This window comes from Sarcophilus harrisii, chromosome 2 (assembly GCF_902635505.1).
Source record: "Sarcophilus harrisii chromosome 2, mSarHar1.11, whole genome shotgun sequence".
Taxonomy (NCBI): domain Eukaryota; kingdom Metazoa; phylum Chordata; class Mammalia; order Dasyuromorphia; family Dasyuridae; genus Sarcophilus; species Sarcophilus harrisii.
The window spans coordinates 659105609-659129910 of record NC_045427.1 but is presented as its reverse complement, the minus strand read 5'-3'; the positions used below and the strand labels follow the sequence as shown (position 1 = coordinate 659129910).

Sequence of the window (24302 nt, the reverse complement as noted above, 5' to 3'; positions counted from 1 at the left end):
ACATTCCCCTCTCTCCATGGCTTCTCTGCTCCAGTGAAATATCTCCTGTTCCTTTGAGATTGCCCCAAGGGACCTAGACACCATGTTCTTCACCATACTTTCTGCCCTCCTCAACATCATCTGCCCTTTAGACTTCTTTATTCTTTCCTCAAAAAGGAAACAAAGCTCAGAGAGTGTATTCTTGTTGGGGTCTCATGAGGCCAGTGTACTGAGTAGCAATGACCTCCTTAATCTGTTACATGTTATCTGTTTTCATAAATTTCAAAATTTTGTTGACTTTCTTATCCCACTGTTGACTCACCATATCCCACTGTTGACTCACAATGACTTTGCAATCCTTACATCTTGTTTTTTTGTTTTTTTTTTTTTTTCAGACCAACTAATGCTCTGGGAGGAACTGGACATTCTTTCCTTCTAAGAGTCATAAAATTCATTTTTTAAAAATTGAATTTAATGCTTTACCTTTTTCAAATAAATTGCATCTTATTACATTGAATAATGCTTCATTCTTTCAAGATCTTTTTGCAGTCTTGAACCAGTCATACTGTGTACTTTTTAAAATTTGTTTCTAGCTTACTTATTTCTTTTCTAATTTTTATATCTACTCTTTTGTGCTTATTTTATGTTTATGCATAATATATATGTTAAATTTCTAATTTTTAAAATGTATATTCCATTTATTAATTTACTCCTTTTTCTATTTTATTAATATATGTTTAAGGGCATATAATGTTCCATTGAGAAATACATAACTGTAATCATAAACTTTGTGATGTTGCTTCCATATTATTTTCTTTCATAAAATTTTCAATTATTTCCACAACTTGTTATTTACCCATGAATTACTTAGGATTTCATTGTAAAGTATCCATTTGGACCTATATCCATTTCTTATATACTCTGAAATGACTTTTATTTTTATTGAATCTGTAAAGGATGCATTTATAATTTCTTCCTTTTTAATACGTATTTGAAATATGTCTTTGCCCTGATATAAGGTCAATTTTTAGTTGTATGTGGACCTTAGAAATACATATATTATTTTTCAGTTCATTTAGAGTAATATATGTATGTGAATAGTATGTATCTATCTATCTATCTGTCTAAATATCTACCATCTTCTTATCTATAACAGGCCTAATTTCTCCAGAAATATTTAGAAATGAAAAAGGGTCATTGATATTTCTTGCCCCTAATGTACTATCCTCTATATCTTTGTAAATAAGTTATTTTTTCCTTTAGGAATTTAGATGATAAGGCCTTTAAGTTTAATATTTATACTATTCTGTTTCCCACAATTTGTTTGAACATAATGTAGCTTTCCTATTTGTGACTTTTTCCTATTGCTATTTTTTCCTTTGTTTGATCATGTGATTGGAAATTCTTTTTCAGATTTGCCAGATATATAGTGAATTTTATTTCATCCCCTCACGTTACTATGTCTTTTGGGTTTTTAGGTGAGTTTCTTGTAAGCAATAGACTGTAAAAGTTTATTTTTTTATATAGTGACAATCTCCATTCCCCCTCCCCATTTCATTGACTTGTTTAATTCATTCACATTTAAGGTATTATTTAGCTTTATAATTTCCTCAAATAGCTTCCTTTTGAATTCACATATTTTTTTCTTTTCTTCTATAATGCTAGAACCTTATCTCTGTTACTTTTGCTAAATTTACTTTATCTACCCCTTATCCTCTATTTCCTCTGGCTCTATTTTTACTTACAGTACCTCCTCCCCCTAGATTACCCTTTTTCTTCATTTGTGAGGATTTGCTTAGGTAATTAGGTCCTTTGTTTTTCTTTCTTGCTTTAATATATTTATCCAATTTCTCCCTCCTTTTCCCTTTGAGTTAATTATTCAAGTAAAATCCCCCTTCCTGCACTGCCTTTCTATTTATGTGGTTGTTGTTGTTGCTGCTACTGATGCTAATTTTCTTTGCCTTTTATTAAAAAGCATACTTCCTTAGTTCTTGCTATCACTTCTCTTCCTTCATCTATTCTAGACTTAGTTATTATTATTAATAATTGTTTCGGTCATAACCCTCATAATTATATTTTTTCTTCTTCTTTGGCATCTAGACTCTCTGTGGAATTAAAATTTTTAAATCAACTGTTTTTAATACCATTGCCTGGTAGCTCTTACTCTATTTGGCCCTATTTCTATTGTTTCATTTTTTAGAAACATCACTTCTTCCCAGGTACAGAGAGGATAGAATATTGTCCCATATTGGGAATTTTCAGTCTCTGATTGCAGTTCCTTATTACCTTTTGCCCTCTCCATGACCATTTCCTTCCTCTTTATGTGATAAATCCCATTCTTAAGTCCTACCCTCTTCTGGATCTCAGCAGCCCCTGGGATTTTCAATTCTTTTTCTCCTGAAGCAAGAGGAGTTGTTTTAATTAGCTCCATATTACTGTGGATGATACTCATTGAAAGATATTTATTTCCTTTACATGTTATCCCTTTCTTTTGGAAGAAATAAAAAATGTGTCAGACTTTGCTTTCACTTTATAAACAAGTATTATTCTCCAAATGTTATTCTATCCTCTCCTCTTCTTTCTTCTCCTTTTCTCTCCTCTCCTCTCTTCCTTTTTTTAGTACCTTCCAATTCTGCCATGTAATTCCACACAACAGCAACAATCACAAGTGGAACCATAATCATGACCACAATCATGAAAGATTTATTAACTTATAGGAGTGACAGGGTGTGAATTTTACACTGTGGTGTCCCATGCCTGTTTTTCCATGATTTTCTTCCCTATTTGACTTTGCTTTGTTTCTTTGATCGTGTCTCCTTATACACTTTTAGAAAGGAATCTCTTTATGATCTCTTTCTTGTTCTTTTATTGAGGTTTTCTTTGATTGCCACATTTAACAAAAAGCACACCTTTTTGTATTTCTTGGAATTTTTAAAGCAAAACATTTGATCAGGTCTGGTTTTCCATGTAGGATGTGCTTGGAATGCCTCTTATTGGAATCCCTACTTTTCCCCCATTCCTAGTAATGGGTAGTTTTGCAGTTAACACCATGGACTGTATCTTGAACTCTTTTGTTCTATGGAATACAATGATCTTTCTCTTCTGTGCTTCCGAGTGGTTACAGAATAGTATCCAGCACTATTGAATTTTCCTTCCTTTGTATTTGATGTTCTTTCTAATGCTCAAGATTTTTGACAGAATTTTCTTAATTTCGAGATATTTAGTAAATTTAGCATTTTGCCTTCTTTTTGTCCTATGGGTCACTTTCTGACTTCTTTCACTTTGATAGTGGTTACCTAGAATCTGGACTTCAAAGATGTCGAAAATCTCCTCTTTTGAAAGTAAGTGCTTTGATTTTTATTCATGCAAATATTTTTCCACAGCATGCACTGAAATTATGCATTTTATCATGTTAGACTCTTTCTGTTCCTTTGATTCAGAATTTAATTTCAAGCCCCATGTATATCTAGCCTGCTGTTCCCCTAGCACATGAGTTTGATCAGGACCTACAAATCTTGAGAAACTTATCCAAAATTTTTGTTGCATGGAATGATACATTGCAAATAAGGATTTGAGGATGATCACAATTTTGTAAGTGAGAGTGACTGGTAAGATGGTGGTACCTCAATTGTGATAGGGTAGCTTAAAATAATGGAAAGTTTTTAAAGAAGATAGTGAATTTTTCTGTGACACATTAAGTTTTAGAGGTCCACTTACCCATCAGAGTTGGATGTATCTAAAAGACTTGATGATCAAAGATAGATAAAAAATAACATGGGATTAGACAGCTAAAGAATCGGATTAGGGTTGCACATTATAGCATTGGAATCGTCTTGATGGGAATAACAGTTCAACACACAAGCACTGATCAAGAGGGAAGGCAAAGACAGAAGGGATGCAACTTTAGTAGAATTTAATCCAGGAAGACAACCAAAATTGCCTGGCACATGTTCTGGAGGCAGAAAGCCTCTTTACGCAGCCCAGGAATCCTGGCATTTATTGTTTCTTACCTAGTGCTGTTGAGCTAGACTCAATTAGCATTCACTGCAATTTCCATTTTAGGGTTTAATTTAAATAATTGTGTTTAACACAAGGGTTGAGAACTAATAAACTCATCCTCCTACTACCTTAAAATATTATCCTTCCTTATACTGCCTTCCCTCAAAAAAGTTAAGTAAAATTGGTAGTTTTTCTAAAGTTAATAGGGTATGGTCTGTTTCATAGCTATAAGTCATAGTTTTCTACAGGGGAAATTAGTGTATTTGTTTACCTGATACTTGATCTGAATTCTGTTGTCCTTTAATGTCTACTTTTAAATTTTATAGTCATTATCTAGAACAAAGATTATAATTTTGGGGACTATGGGAATAGAAGAAGTGGAGTAAAGTTAGGGAATAAAAATAAAAAGAGATTTCCAATAACCTCTAACAGAAATGTAGAATTTATTTCAATTATTTAAAAAAAAAGATGTCATCCAAGAAGTTGGGTCAACTAGAATGACTACACAAGGGGTCCATGATATATATAAAACAATGGAGAAGCTCTGGCTTACACCATTCTTCATTCTCCATGCCATCACTACATACCAATTCACAAATTTCTTCCTATGTGTCTCTAACTTACTTCCTTTCCAAGTTCCTTGTGGGAAAAAAAATGAATAGTCTGTAGTATTCACATTCTACAATTTGCTCAGATACTCAATTAACAGACCATTTCATTGTTTCTAGTTATTGTTAATACCAGAAAACATGCATGAGTATGTACATATGTATGCATGTGTGTATATGCAATGCATGCATACACAATAGAAACAAAATAAAAACACAAGGTTGTGGTCTGTCTGTCTGTGTATCTATTTATTTATCTCTCTACCAACTACCAATAAAAATTATTTTACTTTGTGTCATTTATCTCTTTAACTTCTGTGTAAGGTAGTGTTATTACAAGGTGCTAGTGAGTGAATTTCTTTTGTGCCTTTTCTTCCATAATCCTCAATTGTTTTATTGAATAGATGAACTAAACTTTAGTTTGACCCACATTGTATTAATTTGCCTGTTTTATCTATAGATACACCACCACCAATTATTTTAGTATTTACATTGTTTGCCAAGTTGATGAGGATGAGATAATTTCTGGAAGTAACCAAATTTTATAGCTGGCATTTAATATCTATGTGTGTATGTGTGTATGTATGTGTATATATATATACATATATATGTATATATATACACACATATACATATATATGTATGTATATACACACATATACATATATATGTATGTATATACATATATATTTGTGTGAATGGATATAGAGTCATATATATATATATATATATATATATATATATATATACGTGTTTATATGTGTCTTCCTTAAGAAAAAATAACAGCTTTAAGGGACATGGATTCTATTTTTTTAACCACATTTTACAAATAAGAAACCTGAGCCAGATAAATGTTCAATAATGACTTGCCCAGTGTCACACTTCCAGGAAGCATCTGAATCAGATTCAAACTCATACTTCCTTGCTCTAAGTCATTTGCTATATTCACTATGCCCCATAACTGCCTTATTTTGCATTTCTCTTATTGTAAATAATTTGGAATATTTTTATATGCTACTAAAAGTTTCTATCTTATTATTACTGTTATTTTGCTGAGGATATTGGGATTAAGTGACTTGCCCAGGGTTACACAGTTAGCAAGTATTAAGTGTTTGAGGGTGAATTTGCACTCAGGTCCTCTTGACTTCAGGGCCGGTACTCTATCCACTGTGCCATCTAGCTGCCCCTCTATCTTATTTTTTGAAGTTTTCCATTTTCTTTGACTATATTTGTATTAATGAATAACTATCAATCTTTGTCTTTATTGCACACATAGGTAATCTATACACATGCATATACATATAATAATATACACACATCCTTACATGTATGCATATGTGTATTTATGTATAAGAGATGTAAGAGAGGAAACATTTCGACTATCTGATATTTTTTCTTCTTATGGTTCCACTGAGTTAGTGCAAATACATACATTTTATCTATTTGAATTTACCTGTTTTCCCTCATTTCCTATGCTCTCTATTCTGTGTTGAATAATGAATTCTTCCTCTGGCCTTGAAGTTTGAAAGGATTCACTCCATTTCTGTTCTGCTTTATTTTTTCTACTTTGCTTATTAAATAGTAGAGTTATTATCTGTGTCAAGTTTAATTACTCTATATAGTATAAGATGCTAGTCTACACAGTTTTCTGCCAAAACCTTTTTCAGTTCTATAACCTCCTTTCAAATAGAAAGGTCCAAAATTTCTTAAATGAAATTAATTTTTGAATTCATGAATTGGACAGTATTTTGATTTTCACTAAATTGATGAGATTAGCTTTTCTGAATGTTGTCTTCTTTTGAGACCTTTTTGGATATTCTCCCATCTAACAGTAGCCAGCTTTGCTAGTTTTATTTTAAGGCATCTGCAAATGTGTTAAAATACCAAATGTGCCTCCATTCAAGTGACTAATAATAGCCTTTGGCTTCCTAGGCACTGAACTAGAGCAGTCAATTGAAGTTCTCTGGAACTTGACATTGGCACAATGATGACTGTTTATGGGCAAAGTATCAAACTATTCTAAATGTACATGACTGTGCTCTCATTTAGCCCATATCTCTTCACCTTGGCTGCAAGGACATCATGAAAATCTTTAACAAATGTGTTGCTGAATTTTAGGAAAGTGATAGCTTCTACATTTATGAGTCTACTAACCCTGTCAGAAGAGGAGATGGACTTTGCTTGAAATGACCCATTGTAGATGAAGCCCCACCCTAGTACCTCTTGTAGATGTCTTCTGAGGTTATTTTCCATCTTCTCCACTAATCTTTATTTCCATTCCATCTTCTTCATTTATCTAATCAATTATGAATGTTTCTTTCTCCCATTCAAATGTGAGATCTTTAAGAGCAGGGACAGTTTTTGCCTTTTTTTGTATTGCCAGTAATTAGTATAGTTCCTAGGACATAGTAGGCACTCAGATGACTGACTGCTTTCACGAGCCACCTTTGTAATATGTTTTACCAGTTTTCCATAAAAAGATCTCAATGTCCCTGGCAAATATTTTTCACAAATCAGAATGAAAGCTATAAAATGTAGCTTAGAGTTCTCATTTTTGGTTTAATTTTCTTTGTATCCTGTGATACTATGTGTAGAGCAGGAGTGACAGTTGGGAGTGTCAGCACCCTTGGTGACACAGCCTACACAAAACACATGTTTAGGGTTGCTCATCGGATCTTCACTGAATTATTGGTTGAACGAATCTGAGCCTGAGCCAAGGAACATATGGCCTGAAATCATAAAAGCATAAAGTTTTAAAGTCGGAGGACCTACATTTCAACCTAAGCTCTGTTATTGCTTTTTTTTTATTATTTTTCTTTTTAAATTTTGTTTGTTTGTTTGTTTTTACTAAGTGTATGGATTATTGCAGAATCCTTTCTTGAGTCTCAGTTTCTTTACCTGAAGATGAAGTGTTTGGTCTAAAGCTCTAAGGTTCATTGCAGCTCTAAGTCACTGAAATGAAACCGGGCTAGATTGTTAAAATGTCTGTTGCCTTATAATACTCGTTAGGATTTCATTGTTTATATAAGGTTCAGAGAATGTATTCTCCTCGTGTTATTAACGGAGTAAATTGTAGACTTAAGAAAAAAAGCTAAAGTTATTATGGAATACATTTTCCTCATAAAGGTGCTCCTTAATGTTCTTAAACTGTGCTTACATTAGATTTACTGAAACCATAGCTCCATGTCCTGTGTACGGATGTACAGACGGCGGCATTCAGCTAAAGAAATGGGGAGTCTCAGTGGCCATTGCTGGGGCTGTTAGCATGATCAGTTACATCTCATTTGCTTTTTATTGGGGAGTGAAATGGTAATGTTCTTATGCTGCTCAACATAAAAGAGAGTTAAAAATATATAAGCAGAAAAGCGCCCTTGGTGCTGCAACATTCAGGACTGTTCAAGTGAACGCAGTAGAGTTAATGTGGAGAGTGGAAGTGGTTTTGTGGGCAAAGATGATGGGCTGGGATTTAGTCTGCACCACGGAGGCTCTAATACAATTGGGTAAAGATCGGCCACATAGCAGCCGGGGAGAGCACGTGCCTTCTTTGTAGATAAATGTGAAAAACAAACCCCAGGTCAAATGAGAAGGTGCAGCCATGACACCTAAGATTCTCCTGTGATAACTCTTGTGAAGACACCCTGGGTGTTTTCTATTAGTATTATCAGATCTGATTTTAGATTTGTGGAATAAAACGAACATTTTTTGTAAAAAAATAGTACAATAAAAAATGATTGCACATTTAACTAAAAATGTACTATGCACAGCTTCCTATTCCTTTCAAATATACAACAAAATTGTCATGTAAATTTCTTTTTTTTTTTAATTTTACCTTCTATCCCCCTATCTTAAAGATGGCTACTATTTGACACAAATAGGTATAAACATGTACAATTTTTTTCATGCTTACTTCTAGTTATCAATTCTTTCTCTGGATACAGATAGCATCTTATTAGTGGTTAAATAAAATAGAAAAATTGAGTAGTAGAATAGATTGGAACACACAATACCCAAACAAATTAAACAAAATAGGTACATAGCTGCACTATTGTTGGAACCATAAACTGAACCAGCCAATTGGGAAAAGCATTTGGAGCTCTGCCTCCAAATTTACTAAACTGCATTATGTTCTTTGTTTCAGTACTAGTCTACTAGGTTTATAATCCAGAGATAAAGGCAAAGGAAAAATCTTATTAAACTTACACTATTATTAATATAGGCTTGTGTGTGTGTGTGTGTGTGTGTGTGTGTATGTGGTGGCAAAGAACTAGAAACTTGGATCAAATGGAGGATAGTTAGACAAATTATGGCATATATATATATATATATATATATATATATATATATATATATGGTGTGTGTGTGTGTGTGTGTGTGTATGTGTTAGAATACTCTCATGCTGAAACAAATAATGGAAGATATAGTATCAGAAATATCCAGTGCCAGGAAGAAAAAATAAACAAGCAAACAACTAATGTTTGGTCATGAAATAAAATTTAATAATAAATGAAATTAAAAGAAAAATGACTATATGCATGTATATGTATGTGTGGACATAAGCCACAACAAAGTGAACATGACATAGCAACATAATTTGAACCATGGGGTCTAGGCTGGACAAAGTCATGGAGGCACTTAAGAACAAGGTGAATAAAAATGGGAAGCATGTTGTGAGTAATGTAATTAAAGAATGGAAAGGCAAGCGGGACACAGGCTTTGAAACTTAGTGTGAGTGACTTTATTTTACATTGAAGAAAAAGGGAATTTTTGTGGATTTTTTTTTCAGCAGAGGTATTCCATAATGTCTACTCTCTCCATTTAAATACATACAATCGCACAATGTAAAACTTACCGGAGGCAAGAAGAGCAAGTAGGGAACTATTGCTCTATTAGGGTTGAAGCATCTATGAGTATCTGAACTTGGATCAGACTTGTTAAAGTAGAGAATAAGGGATAGATATGGAAAATATAGTGATGGTAGAAATTCTAAGACTTGCAATAGATTCAGTATGAGCCAAGGAAGAATATTTAGTCAAAGGCTTGAACATTGAGAGCCCTGGTCACTGGATTAGGGAAATTAGGGAAGGTTGGGTAGATTTTGAGGGAAGAGATACTCTTTTTTTTTATTGGATATGTTGACAGTGTGATGCTTAAGGGACTTCTACAAACAACTATCTTATATGAACTTCTACTGTTTCAACTATAATCAGCTGCAAGATAATGAAGAAAAAGTCAGGGATAACAAAATTCTTGTTTGTATATCAACTTGTAGTTGATGGAAGTTGGTATAAGATGTTGGTCTGAATCTATATATTTTTCTTTTTTTGTTTATTTTTGCCATCTATAATTGTTTTTCCCAGCAGTTCTCATTAAATAAGAAGTTCTTTTTGGCTAACAATTTAGGCTGTTAGGTTTATTGGAACATGACTTATTGAATTTGTATTTTAAAAATCTCATTAATTTTTCAGTTTCACTCTTTAACTATTCTATTTTGAAATACTATCAAATAATTTGGATGTTTAGTCATTTATAATAAACTTGAGGTCTGAATATTCCTTTTTACTTTTAGTCCATTTCCCCCCCATTATTTCCCCTTGAAATTCTAGATTTTCCTTTTTCCCCAAATAAATACTGTTAGTGTCTAACTCTCCAAAAATCCTCATTGGTTTATTTTTTATATGATAATAAATTTGTAAATTAATTTGAGGAATATTATCACTTTTACTATATTAATTCAAATTATGAGCAGTGACTTAATATGATATTAGTGATAATACAATTCCCAAAATGTGTTAAGTACCAATGTTCTTGGCACATTTTTGGCAATGGGCAATAAGTCTTCAGATGTCACCAGAGTCAGTAAGTGAAGGTAAAAGACAAGGAGGAAAAAAGGTGGGAGAAGAACAAAAGGATTAGAGAGAACTTTTCAGGGCTGCATTCAACAGGAGTATATAGACTCTGAAAAAAACTCTGAAGGTAATGGTTTTTTGCAAGGGATAACAATCTTGACCTGAAAGAATCCTGTCATATTAGCAAGGAGAAATATATGTCCTCCTCACATATGACTCCTATTAGATCCCATTTTCCCAAACTCATTTTTTTTTTCTGGGTAGAACTTGGTGTAAAGTACTCTTCTGCTTTCTCTTAACCCAGTTAAAAACATTTGAGATGAGTATTGATGACTAGAGGCAGTTAATTGCTGAGAGACAGCATTAAATTAAAAAAAAAATGCTCAAAGCAGAGCCAGTTAGGCTCAGGTTCAAATTTCATCTCTGACACTTCTTGGTTGTATAACCACAGGACAGCATTTAAGCTCGCTGAGCCTAAATTTACTCACTTCAAAAATGAAAATAATAATATTGCGGAAGTTTGTCATGAGACACAAATGAATTAACCTGTGCAAGGTGCTGGGCAGATTTTGAATCACCAGATAAAGGTCAGTTACTAATACTTTTAATTGCTAATTGATACAGAAAGATCACTGAATATGCAATTTCTGATTTCTGGTTAACTCTAACATAAGGTGCTGTATTGTGTGTCCCTAGGATGAGAGAAAATACTACTCTGAAGTAGTCAGAGGAGGCATAAATGGCTTGGTTTTGAGTCTTCTTGGTTGGCTTCATGATGGAAGTGACAATTGAACTGGGACCTAAGGGCTGTTGAGAAGTCCCACGGGCATAAATTTGAGTCTTCTGAAGAAATTTAAATAGGTGTTGGATGACACATTGGGTCATTGGCAAGTCTGACAGTCTCTGGAATCACTAGGTTTGGGATGTAATAAATGACTTATGATTTCAAGATCAGTCACATGCGATGGTCTTTTATCACCCCTCATATTTTTGCTTTTTTCTTTATTCACAGCTGTTTGAGGGAGATTTTATTTTTGTGACAAACAGAATAGTAAATTGAAGGGGAAAAATGCTCAGAGATTCCCTAAAAGCTAGGGAAAGTAAAGGGGAGGCATTCTCTCCTGCAGGGTTATGAAAACTGCAAAGAAAGTGATTTTTTTCTCTCCTTGTAAAAGAAGTGATCACTTAGTCTTCAGGATTTGCGCCAGATCCTTCTCTTTGAATAAAGCCGGAGCAGAGCTTGTCGCTAATTCAAGATGATGTGGTCATCCATCCTTTATCTCAGCTGTGCCTTCTCCCCTTCTGAATTCACTTGGTTGCAGTGAATGGGAATTTATGGCCTCCATTTGCCTCCCATTCCTTACCCTGCCCCATCCCCACGCAGGCCTCATGGCCACCATTTCCACTGCGGCTCTAGTTGTTCCTCTAAAGCTGTTTGATCTCTTCTGGATCTACTAGAGCCTCTGACACTACCATAGAGACTGTACTCTCCACCAGACTCACCAGTCTCCAGGTGCTTCTTTTATTTGGGAGCGAAGAATAGAAATCATTGTTCCCCACCTGTTCTCCTGTCAACAGGTCACTTGACTGATTGTCTTGGATGTTTTTCCTCCTATATTTTATATTTTAAAGACATTCATTTTAAAAACCAGTTACAGTAATGGGGGGGAAATGGACTAAAAGTAAAAAACCACTCCCAATCTGGGTATATATTAACATCAATGTTTTATTTTAATGACTTTTTGAAAAGTGGAGTTGAGATTAGAAACCTTGTTCTGAGTATATTAATTTGACTCCCCAGTCCCCTTCCCACTTTGTAATGAGGACTCTTAAAAGGGCTCTATTTTTCGCCATCCACAAGAATACACTTGCTCTCCTCCTGTGGAAGTTACATTTTGTCTCACCCTCATGTATTGTTTGACTTTGGAGTTGTTCTTTTTATTATCTTTTGCAGGTGTGTGCTGTTGACTGTAAGCAAAGCTTATGTTATTGGAAAAATCCTAGGGCCTGAATTATTCTGTGAATTAGCATAATGTTTTCTTGTTCAAGCTTCTTTGCTGGGCTCTGGGCTCATGGTATCTGTATTCTTTTCCAAAGGCTGGAGAGAACACCGTTTGCTACTCGCTATAGAACAATTTAGCGTTTTATTTTTCACATGCGTTTTTGCTGCTAACAAGCCTTCCTCGCTCCCCTATCCCATAATGGGAAGAGACATTGTGTGAATAAATTAATTAAACATGTTACTGTGGTTCCGTGGCATCGTGTAATTCATGGAAATGGAAGCAAAGATTACTTGTCCTCTCTCTTTCTTGGAGAAAAAGGATAAAATAAGAACTTGAGATAAGAGCAAGTTTATTTTATGGGAAAATATGCAAGAGTAGGGACCACCTGCTGGGGAAGGCTGCTCTGCATGGCTCTGGCTCCACTCTCTAGTTTGTCCAAAACACTTTGGGGTAAAGCACCCCGAGGTCACGGATGATCTCGAAATTGCTGATTTTCAAAACCAGACCGGCATGAAAGAACTCTTTCAGGAAGACGGCTTTCAGGGTTTACTGCGTTTCCGGGTTAGCTTTGAAAATGCCCTGGCTGTTGACAGGTTTTATGATAATACTGGTTTGCTGAAATCATAGGACAGCCCACTAGAACTTCTTACGGCTTTCCAGTGGGCCCAAGACCCCTTAGATTGTGACTGGGGCCTCAGAGGGCAAGGGGAGGGTGATGAGTTAGGGAAGGGCAGAGCCCCCAAAACGGCCATGAAATTACACAATTGACTGTGTGAGCGCCCTCCCAAGATAATCCGAGCTCTGTCCCCAGATCACTGTGAAAGGATCTCGGGAGCTCCCTCAGGGAACAAAGGGGAGTCGCAAGGACTTGCCTTCTTTTTCACTTTCAGCTTCCTGCTGGGTTTCTACCTGTGGTGCTGAGACCCCCCCCACTATGCACCCATATAGCATCAAAATTTCCTAGAGGAATGGTGTCCCAGAAGAATATAAGAATGTTCTCCCAAACTTACCAAGCCTGGGCCTCCTCTGGGTGCAGATGGGCTGGTTGGAAGAGCAAGTCCAAGGCGGACTCTACTCATTGAACATAGTGGCAACTCTAGCAGAAGTGAAAAGGGCCGGCCTGCCGGACCTCCCCCCTCATCATCTTTGCAGGTGTTCCGTGGTGATTCACCTAGTAAGTCCCGTTCCTAGGCTAGATTGTGTGTATGTGTGTATGTGTGTGTGTGTGTGTGTGTGTGTATACGTGTGTGTGCACGTTGTATGTGTGAGTGTGTGTGTTTGTATATGTGAGTGTGTGTGTATATGTGTGTGTGCATGTTCCTGAATAAGTGTGCAAGGTTCCCAAGAAGGTCTGCTTGCTGGATGCTTCTGCACTCACTTATCACATATTGTTCAGGTCTAGATGCATATAAAGCTAAGTTTTGACAAAAATAAGTTTTGGTTTCTCCCAATCCTATCCAAAAGTTAATATTTAAAAGACAAGGACACAAGTCCAGGTCTTTTTTGCTATTTAGCTTCATCTATTTGGGAAAAAAAAGTCTTTTCCTCCTCTTAAGCACACCTGTCCAGCTGGTTCCTCTTCTGAAGTTGGGGAGGTTCACTCAATCACTTTTTTGTTCTTGTTTAATCTACTTACCTCCATTTTCCCTCATTTTTTCTCCAAGTCAAGTAATGCCCCCTCTGGGGTTGTTTTCCAACAGTTTCCATTTTATAGCCTTGTAGATCTCTTAGACAAACTGAGAGCTTTGAATGAGGTAGAGGATTTTCCTGTCCCTGGTAGGACATTTCCTACATTCTTGATTTGTAGTTTATTATAAGTCTTTGTTCTCTCTAAAGCCATTTTCCTTAATTTGCTATCCAATTCTCTTTCTGGGTCCATGCTGTCCCACTTGTTTAGTACACAAATTTCCTCTACGAGTTCTGATTCCTCTTTTCCTGAAGAGGAACCAAAGCCCTTCTGATTGTACCCATTAAAAGGATCCCATCTCTCTTAGAGAAATTCTTTAGTGGTCTCCATGCTCACCGCAGAAAATAACTTTCCCTTTCCATTCCCCCCTTTTCAATATCATTTTTTTTGCCTCAAAACCCATTGTCTATCATATTCTCTTTTCCCTAAGAGATTTGTTGTTGTTCAGTCATTTCAGTCTTATGCATCTCTTCTTGATCCCAAAGGGGTTTCATTGGTCGAGATCCTGGCCTGGTTTGTCATTTCCTTCTCCAGCTCATCTTACAGTTGAGGAAACTGAGTTAAATAAGGTGAAGTGACTTGTCCACAATTACACAGCTAATAAAGGTTGAGGCCACCTTTGAATTCAAGAAAACTGCCACCTACCTGCCCATTCCTAGAGGCTTTGGGAATTATTTTCCTTTTCTTTTCTATGGTCTTCCTTCCCTCTCCCTTTTATATGACCCCATATTTTGCATTCATCTGAAGGAGAATGATGTGAGATTGAGCTCATGATGTTTCTTACCTTTTCCCTCTGTTGTCTGTATTTGCCTTTGCCTTTAAACCTTGATTCCTTGTACTTTGAGAAAGAAACCTAATTATCCCTCCCTTTTTCCTTTTTTAATGTTGTTGTTGACCATGCTTGCTGTATTTGTTCACTGTAGTTATATTTCTATTGATTATTTTTGAAAACATCAAACATCTTTTTTCACTGAATGTACATAATTTTTCATTGAGATCAGGACAATAGGGTAAGGCTCTTTTAGGGAATAGTAAACACTTTGGCTCTTTGAAAGGTATTATTCATCACTTTCCATGGTTTCTGGTGGCTGCCAAATTAAAATTTCCTTTCATTTACTCTTTGAAAATATTTTTTCTGCTAATTTGCATAATTTTATTGTTTGTCATTGGAATTACCAAAGTTGACCTCTGTTTGCCTTGAACTTTTCAGGTCTCTCCCCCTCTCTGCTTTTGGAAGGGATTAATGGATTTTTTAAATTGGATCCCATTTTTAATATGTTCAGAACTTCTGGGCAGTTTCTTGTATTATTTTTTGCGTTATATTATTCTAGTTTGTTGATGTGTCCTTAGGGGAGACTTAAAATCTGAAAAAGGGCTCACAGCGGGAAACAGGTTCAGAACAATGTGATCCTTCCTCTCACAGAGAGAAGCGTCTCATCCCTGAAAAATGGAACAACTTCCTTGGCTTTCAGTCCGTGTGTGTGTGTGTGTGAAGTCCACAGAACTAATTGAAATAGGGATGTAGCAAGAAGTGAGCCCCAGAGCCAGACTGTAGCACAGCAAATGACAGTGCAGATGGTGCCGTCTGGCCAAGGGGGAGTCAGAGCTCTGGGGAGGCAAGGAAAGCACAGCCTTGGGTTCATCAACCAGGAAAGAAAAGGCCAACCAGCCCAGGCAGGAAAATGGCATCAAAGCAGTCATTCAACAAGACTCCTGAAGGATGGAGGAGGCTAAGATCTGGGTGGGGAGGTAGTGCAGTGAGCACTTTCCCAGCACCTTTCCCCTAACTAACACTGTGCTAGGAAGGCAGCTTATTATAGATAGTTGTATTCACACTGAGCTTGAGAGCAAGAGGAATCTGGATTCAGATTCATTCACTGATGCTTAATGACTGTGCAATCACTGGCAGGACTCAAAATCTCCGGGACTCACAGGTCATATTTGTAAGGGGATGATAATACTGTTAGGGCTTACTTTACAGGGCTGTTGGGCAGCTCCCAGCAGATCAGGGACATGGCTGGCCTTTCAGATCTTCCAGGAGAGTTATAGCTAGTGTTCTGTGGCCTGGAACTGGGGCAAGGCATGGAGAGCCAAGAGACGCTGCCTTCTCTGACTAAAGGAGCCTTCCAAATGTCCATCCTGGCCATCAGGATCAAGTGACAGATTGGATCTGACGCCCCTGGCCTGGTGATGGCAGTCTGCCCCTCATTAGAAGCCTCAGCCTGAGGAAAAAGGTTTTCCACAGGACCTGCAGTCAAACACGCATCATGGTCAGACTGTAAGTGATAACTTGAACAGCGTCCTATTGGTTTATCAAACACCTACAGCCTTTGATAACAACACGGTCTTACATTTTAAATTCAGCAAAGCAGCGATGGAGCTCCCATTCTTCATGAAAGAGATGGAAAGTGGCAAAATCAGGAGCAAGAATTGTCCATTTTGCTCGAATTAGGTGCTTATGACCTTCTGCAGTTTGGGGGGGCTGGGACAGTTAGCTTCTTCCGCCCCAAAGGAGATCCCCATCTCTTCTTCTCATCCTGTGCTTCCTATCCAGCTTTTAGCAAGGGGCTGCCCGAGCATTCTTATTGCCCATCCCCATGTCAGCACAGTGAGCCATCATACAGTCCGCCATTTTCCTGCCTGGGCTGGTTGGCCTTTTCTTTCCTGGTTGGTGAACCCAAGTCTGTGCTTTCCTGGAGTCTGGAATCCCTTCCTTGCCTCCCCAAAGCTCTGACTCCCCCTTGGCCAGATGGCTCGATGTTTCTGCATTATCACTGGTGTAGTGTGCTAGAAGCCATGCTAAGATGGCTGAGCCTGGGCAGAGCTGGATTGGAGTGTCCTTGAGTTGGTTTGTACCTTAAATTATTAGTAGTGGGAATAATTATTTCTGGACTATGTGAGAGAGAAAATCAATATTTCTTCATTGAATAAAATCAATTTATTCATTGAAAACTACATACACACATGACATGACATATCTATATTTCTATGCATATTCATATATTTAGAGGTATGTGTATGTACATAAATATTTGACATTTGTTTATATATGTTTATATGTGAATTCATAGTTATGTATATAAACAAACACACATATGCATAAATATATCTATATTTAGTAGGTGTGTGTATTGTGTCTCAGTTTCTTTCACACACACACATATGCACAAGCACACACACATCTGACTGCTGAAGGCTAGTTTCCTTCAGGCACATTGTAAGAGAGAATCTTATTCAGACTCCTGGGGTCCGATGATGCCTCAGCTTCCCCCTAAATCTGAAGGGAGGTAATTATTTCTCTTGTGAAGCACTGAGAACCGGCCATAGGCTGCACAATCTGGTGTTCCTTCAATTGCCTTAAAATGCTTAGTTTAAAGAAAAACCAACTAAAATCAACAGTATATTAATCCAGCATGAATTGCTGAGCCAGGTCCTGCCCCAAGGACATGAATGATGGCCGAAAAGGACAGTCATGAATGATGGCCAAACCCTCATGGAACTCAGAGTTGAGCAGTGGGATGACATCAACCTGGGTTATTCTGTGGTGCTACATGATAAATTCTGCAATCACTTATGTCCCTGTATCACAGAGTTAGCCAGGACCTCAGTGACCGTCTTCTTTAATCTGCCCTCCCTCCCACCCCCAAAATCGTATCTACTCCATAGCTGGCTTATGATCATCTGGCTATGCTTGAAAACTCCCATGGAATGAGACTATTACCCAAAGTATCCCATTCTATTTAGAATTGCTGCATTTTTAGTGTTTTCTTATAATAAATCCTATTCATCTTTTTTCCCCCTCTCTTTCTCCACATTATGTAGTCTGAGGCTGAATCAAACAAGTATTATCTTAAATTATACAATGATATTGAAGGGAAGATTTGGGTTCAAAAAGTTAAGTCACTCATGTTACATGGGAGGAAACTGAGGCACAGAAGATTGAGTGACTTGTCCAAGATGTCACCCAGCTAGTAAGTGTCTAAGGCAAGATTTTAATCCAGATCCTCATTACTTCACGTTTAGCACCCTATACCATCTACCATACTTATTTTCACAGTCCTTCCCCTTCCTTCCTGCATTTGAAGACAGATCATGTTGTGTTCTAAGTCTTGTCTTGTCATTATTTCACATAATTTTCCTGGGTCATGGACTTCAGCCTCTTCCCAATCCCAACTGCCTTCCTATGGGAGCATTTTATATTTTATCGAGATGTTTTATGAAATATGACCTCGGAACAGACCACAAGTCTCAGACATGACATTATAATAATAAGAAATACCACTTAACAATACTACCATAACCAAAACCACTTAATTCATCTGAATTGCTTTTACAAAGGGGAAAGGATGGAATTTTCTGTTAGGTAGATTAAATAAGAAGTACTGAACATCATCGGTGCTTGAGTATTTACAATCTTTGTTTGGATATTTTTTTCACTCATTTGACAAGAACATCACCTTCAGAATCATTGAATCTGCCCTTCCTCCCATCCCCTTCTTCCCCGCATTTTGGGACCAGAAGTGATTTAGGTCAAGGGAAAAATCCATGGTCAACAATTTCCAAGAAGTTCAAATGCTGCAGTGCATCAATGAGGCTTCTGCTCCAACAGATCATTGGGAGCTGACTTTCCTTCTTTAGCTCATAGCAGAAAAACAAAATGTCATCTAGTTATTCAGACACTGATGACTACCAATGCACAAGCCGACTTCCGTGTGTGTGTGTGTCAGTAAGACTGGATAATGCTAAAATGAAGAACTAGAGTCATCAATTATGTAAGATTGATAACAAGAAATACCATTGCTTCCTGTAGTGGATGATCACTTGGGAAAATGCTGAACATATAACAAGCTGAAATACCTGAGTTTAAAGCTGCTGGGGCTATAAGATGGCGATGGGGCTTTTTCTTTGTTAGGTGGAAGGTTTGAGGATGACACTAATACCTTGTCAGTATTTAGTTTGGAAACAAAGTCTAAGTGAGTAATTTATAACTCTATACTCTTTTGTTAACCTTTAGATTAAATTGGTAGCAAACTACTGCATTTGAAGGCATTAAATCTATAGAATGTCAAGAGGGAATTTGTTCCCACTATCGTAGGGAGATTCCATAAATAACATGGAGCCATCACTGTTCTGTTGTTCATCTCTGACAGATGCAAGATTAAAAGCCCTGTTCTCATTTTTGTGGATGAATGGATTTTAAGTGTGCTGCCTGCTGGTGCACTCTTTAAATGCATTCTGTAGGGAACCCAGTTGAGAAAACAAGCCATATCTCAAACCATATTTCCATCTCCACATGCCCTAACCAATCTCTCCTTCCATCTTCCATCTTTCACTTGCTCCTTATTCCCCCACTATTCTGTCAAGTATCCAATCTTTGCGCTTGAGTTGAATCTTCACTTCTCCCTGACTCAGCAACTCTCCTGCATCCTCAAGTTCTGTCAATGTTTTCTTTGCCATCTTTTTCACTTCTAATCATTTTTATGATTCCTACTATGTACAACTTTCAGTCCTTTTCTCCTCCCACATGGAATTGTAACTCTAAGCCTTGTAAATTATGTCACCTTTAGTCTCTCTTGCCTCCCTTTTATACTTTTTTATATCAGCAAATTACCATTTCTTAAACGCTGCCGTGCTTTTGATTCTGCCATATGTAAGAACTTTGCATAGCTCCCTGTTGACGATTAAATAAAATTCAAACACTTCATTATGCCTTTATACTCTGGTGCCAATCTACTATCCCAATGTTTTCTTCAATGACACTCCCTTTTTATATCTTATTCAAGAAAATTGCTTATTTCTCAAGACAATTAGGACTATTTTAAAATTTTCACTCTTCTCATGACATCCCTATAAAAGGAATATCCTTGAATGTGTTCAATTATCATATTTGTGTCAATGATTCTCAGATCTACTCATCCATCACTAACTTCTTTCCAAAGCTTCAGATTCATTTCGCCATCTATTGGGCACCTAGAAATGGATATCTCACCAACATTTTAAATTCAGCTTGTCAAAACCTGAAGTCATTGCCTTCCCCCTGCCCCAAATCATCCTTTCTTCCTACTGTATCTACAAATCTCTAGGACACTACTAGCCTTCCAGCCACAACCTATTATCTCCAACTCCTCATGCTTTCTCATTTCTTATCTAATTATTTAATTTTCACTATTTCTATCTTTATAATCTTTTTCTATAAAATCTTTCTATTGCTTCATTCTCTTCTTTGATAGAAGGATTAAGATTTGAAAATGATCTTAAGGAACAAGAACATTAGGCTGAAACCAATAAAATAAAATGTGGATAAATATGATGATAGAATCTCAAGTTCAAAATCGACTTTGTAAATTCAGGATGGGAGAATGGAGACTTGTCAGTTTGATGTTCTGATAGGCCTCAAGTTCAATATGAACATGACACATTATTTGACAGCTTAAAACTACCTATGATCCCTGGGCTGTGAGAATTCCTTTGGAAACGAAGAGTGTTCATGGTGACAAAGTAAAGATTTGTTGGAGAAGTTAAGTGCATTTCTATCCCTTGGGTCCATATGTTGAACGCTCTTTCTTCTCTAAAAATTGACATGCAAATACATATTTTGACACCTATCTACTAAGTGTAAGATACTCTGCTAGGCCATGAAGATATAAAGGGGAAAATGGAACAATTTCTGTACTCAAGCATATGACAATCTAATTAGGCGAATATAAAATGCTCACAAAACTGCACATTAAGAGTTAGAGTGTGACCAGTTCTTAAGAGAGATTAACAGAAGGGATGAGAGATGGAACTGGGGGAGTTGAGGTACTGCCAGCTTTTGTGTACATCAATAATTCCCTGGAGGATATGACAGCGGATTTGGCCAATAAAGGAAGAAAAAATTCTCAGTAGGTGAGGACACGGAGAGAAGACAGTGCAAATGTAGAGAGTATGTTAGGCAAACATCCAGGTGGGCACCAAGGTAAGACCCACAAAGGGAGTTAAGTTTCCTTTACAATGTCAAGGTTGATTTGAGACAGAACATGGGAACGAGATCTTTGTGGTTTACCTGCTTGGCAATAGGGAGCATCAAATGTCTTTGAATAGAAGGATAGTATGTTCATATCTGTGCACTGGAAAGTTAACATGAGGAGCTGAGTGAAAGATGAATTTTAGGAGCAAGCAATAAGAAATAAGACATAATTTTAGAAACAAAAATAAGGTTTTATGGGGAAAATATTTCAAAAAAACGTTTTTCTGGGCAATCTTTGAGTACTTGATATGCCTATTTTAGGAAGCATGGAGAAAATGCTGGACTTATCTTTACGAAGGGCTGAATTCTGATATTTCCTCAGATTTTATCTGTATGACGTTGGTCAAGACACTTCTCTTTAAACTTCAGATTTCTCTTCTATCAACTAAGAAGGGATTGGACTTGATGGAATCTTTCAAATCTAGATCTATCTTCTTCCAAGCTATTTTCTTCTACTAAAGGAACCACATTCAAATGTAGATCACTATGAGATGGACAACTTGCATCTGGCACATGGGGACTCCTGAATGTTGTATACTGTTAGGCTTCCCTTCCTTGTAAACGCAGCTATTGTTTATGATTGTGATCTTTGAACACAATTTCAATATTGTTCCAAATATGTTGTATTCCTCATGAAATGCAATTAACATGTAAACCTGGTGAACTTTTTTTATGTTCTTCTAATTTGTTTATTTATTTTTTATTATAGCTTTTTATTTACAAGATATGTGCATGGGTAATTTTTCAGCATTGACAACTGCAAGACTTTTTGTTCCAATTTTTCCCTCCTTCCCCCCATCCCCTACCCCAGATAGCAGGTTGACCAATATTGTGTTACAGTATAAGTTAAATACAATATATGTATACACATCTATACAGTTATTTTGCTGTACAAAAAGAATCAGACTTTGAAACAGTGTACAATTAACCTGTGAAGGAAATCAAAAATGCAGGCAGACAAAAATAGAGGGATTGGGAATTCAGTGTAATGGTTCTTTGTCATCTCCCAGAGTTCTTTCGCTGGGCAGAGCTGGTTCAGTTCATTACTGCTCTATTGGAACTGATTTGGTTCATCTCATTGTTGAAGAGGGCCATGTCCATCAGAATTGATCATCATATAGCATTGTTGTTGAAGTATATAATGATCTCCTGGTCCTGCTCATTTCACTCAGCATCAGTTCGTGTAAGTCTCTCCAGGCCTTTCTGAAATCATCCTGCTGGTCATTTCTTACAGAACAATAATATTCCTGGTGAACTTCTAACAGTTAAATTCTAACCATGCATAAGATAGAAAACCAGGTTGCACATATATTATGAGCTTTGACCAAACTTTCCTTTGGCTTCCTGTTGCTGTGGAGAGAGGTTGAGACCTAGAATCAGGAAAAAAACAGAAATAAAAACTACACATACATACACACACACACACATACACACATACACACACACACAGAAACAAACCAGATATCCCAATTCTGCTACCAGCTGGAAATCATTGACAAATTTCAGGAGCTCTATAAGACTCTGTTTATTCACCTATTCATTGGGATAATTCTATCACTTTTATCTCCTGTGGGATTTGTGTTAATTTAATGAGCTACTATATTAAAACCCTTGGCTAACTTTAAAGTGCTCAGTATAGACAATGTCACCTACCAGCCATTATTCTTATAGTCAGGTACTGACATTAAAATCACAGGTTCTTAGACAAATGGTTCTTCTGCAGACATATATTATGTAGCTCCCATGGACCAGGCGTTGAAATTGCTAAAGAAAATGGTACCTAGAATCCCCAAATAGAGAGGAATATCAGATTCTCCCTTTACAACTCTCTAAAACAAAGAAGACATGATTAACAAAAGGTTATGACACTTCTGAAAGACTTCCTTTGAGGCTGATGATCTTTTCTGTAGGGCCAACTAATTCCACATGCATTATGAACATATTTAGGACAGTTTAAATTCATGATAATTTTATTCCAAATACGTCCAAATCTTTTGGCTTCAACTTCCATGCTTTGCTCCAAGCCCTTCCCTCAGAAGCTAAGCAGGTCATAAAACAACAAAAACCTCAAGTGTGATCCCCAACACTGTAGGTACAATAATCAAAGACCTTAGGTATCTCCGACTTTCATATGGATGTTGTGGTGTACAGAATAGAATCCACTAAGCTAGTAGTGTTCTGATAATCCAATAGAGTTATTACATCCCTCACTCAGTATCCTCCCTTTCTTACCTAAAATGCCATAATCTTTTCTGACTCCCATGGCCCATTGTTTTCTCATATTGAACCCACTGATCGTTAAAACCCCAGGTTTCTGTTTTGTCATATATTCTATTTGCAAATAAGCTTAGAACCTTTCAGCTAGACAAGGTATTTTACTCCTGATCAATTTTATATTTTCAAGTTCAGATGTCTAGCCTATTAATATACATGCATGCATACATACCTACACACATACACACAAAATATTGAGACAATATATTATCTCTCCCCTCAGAGCTCCATAAATCTCCCATGATGAGGAATTATGCCAGTAATCATTAGGACCAGAATAGACTTAGAGATGGAGTACCTATTGGACTCCATTAAAAACCCCTCCAGACTGACATTAATCTATCAATCACTAGTCTTTGAGTGTGGTCTCTCTCCAATTTTAAGTCTATCTAAATATGTTATTATTTAACCCAAAGGGGTCAAACACAAGCCTGCAACAGTCCACTGTGTCATAGGAACCCTATTAAAATGTGTAATTGGGACATATTTAACAAATTAAATAAAATAACAGCAAGGGCAATGGTATCATGGGCAGATTCATGTTAGAACTGTAAGGCATCTCTGAACTCATCTCTTCATTTGGTATACAGGGGAGATATGCACCTAGAAGGAAGTTTGGTTCTTGAGAGGTGGAAAGTGTAATTGTAATTGGATCGTATATCTAGGGTGCTATTAAGTCAATACTCCCAGGTCAGTGATACGGTTGATGCATGAAATGTGAAGATGAAGTGTTGTCTTGGGTCAGCCAAGAAATACAGGGGGTTAAACAGCTTAGCTTTGAAATAGGTGCCAGTCAACTAGGGTGGGCCCTAGAGAACAATTCCTTCTTTTTTCAGAACCTGAGGTCTGGATTTTGGGAGACCTGATTAGAGTGGTCTGAATCTCAGGGAAGTGTTA

The 24302-nt window shown here is 36.8% G+C and overlaps 1 protein-coding gene across 1 annotated transcript in view; it reads left to right on the top strand.

Annotated features, from left to right (window-relative positions):
- LOC116421045 (transcription elongation regulator 1-like protein) overlaps positions 1–13062 on the top strand; it is a 66421-nt gene extending 53359 nt beyond the window's left edge. The window contains exon 5 of the mRNA XM_031949395.1: positions 12866–13062. Coding sequence (XP_031805255.1) covers positions 12866–13062 — 197 coding nt within the window. The remainder of the gene's footprint in view (positions 1–12865) is intronic.
- The last annotated feature ends 11240 nt before the right edge of the window (positions 13063–24302 follow it).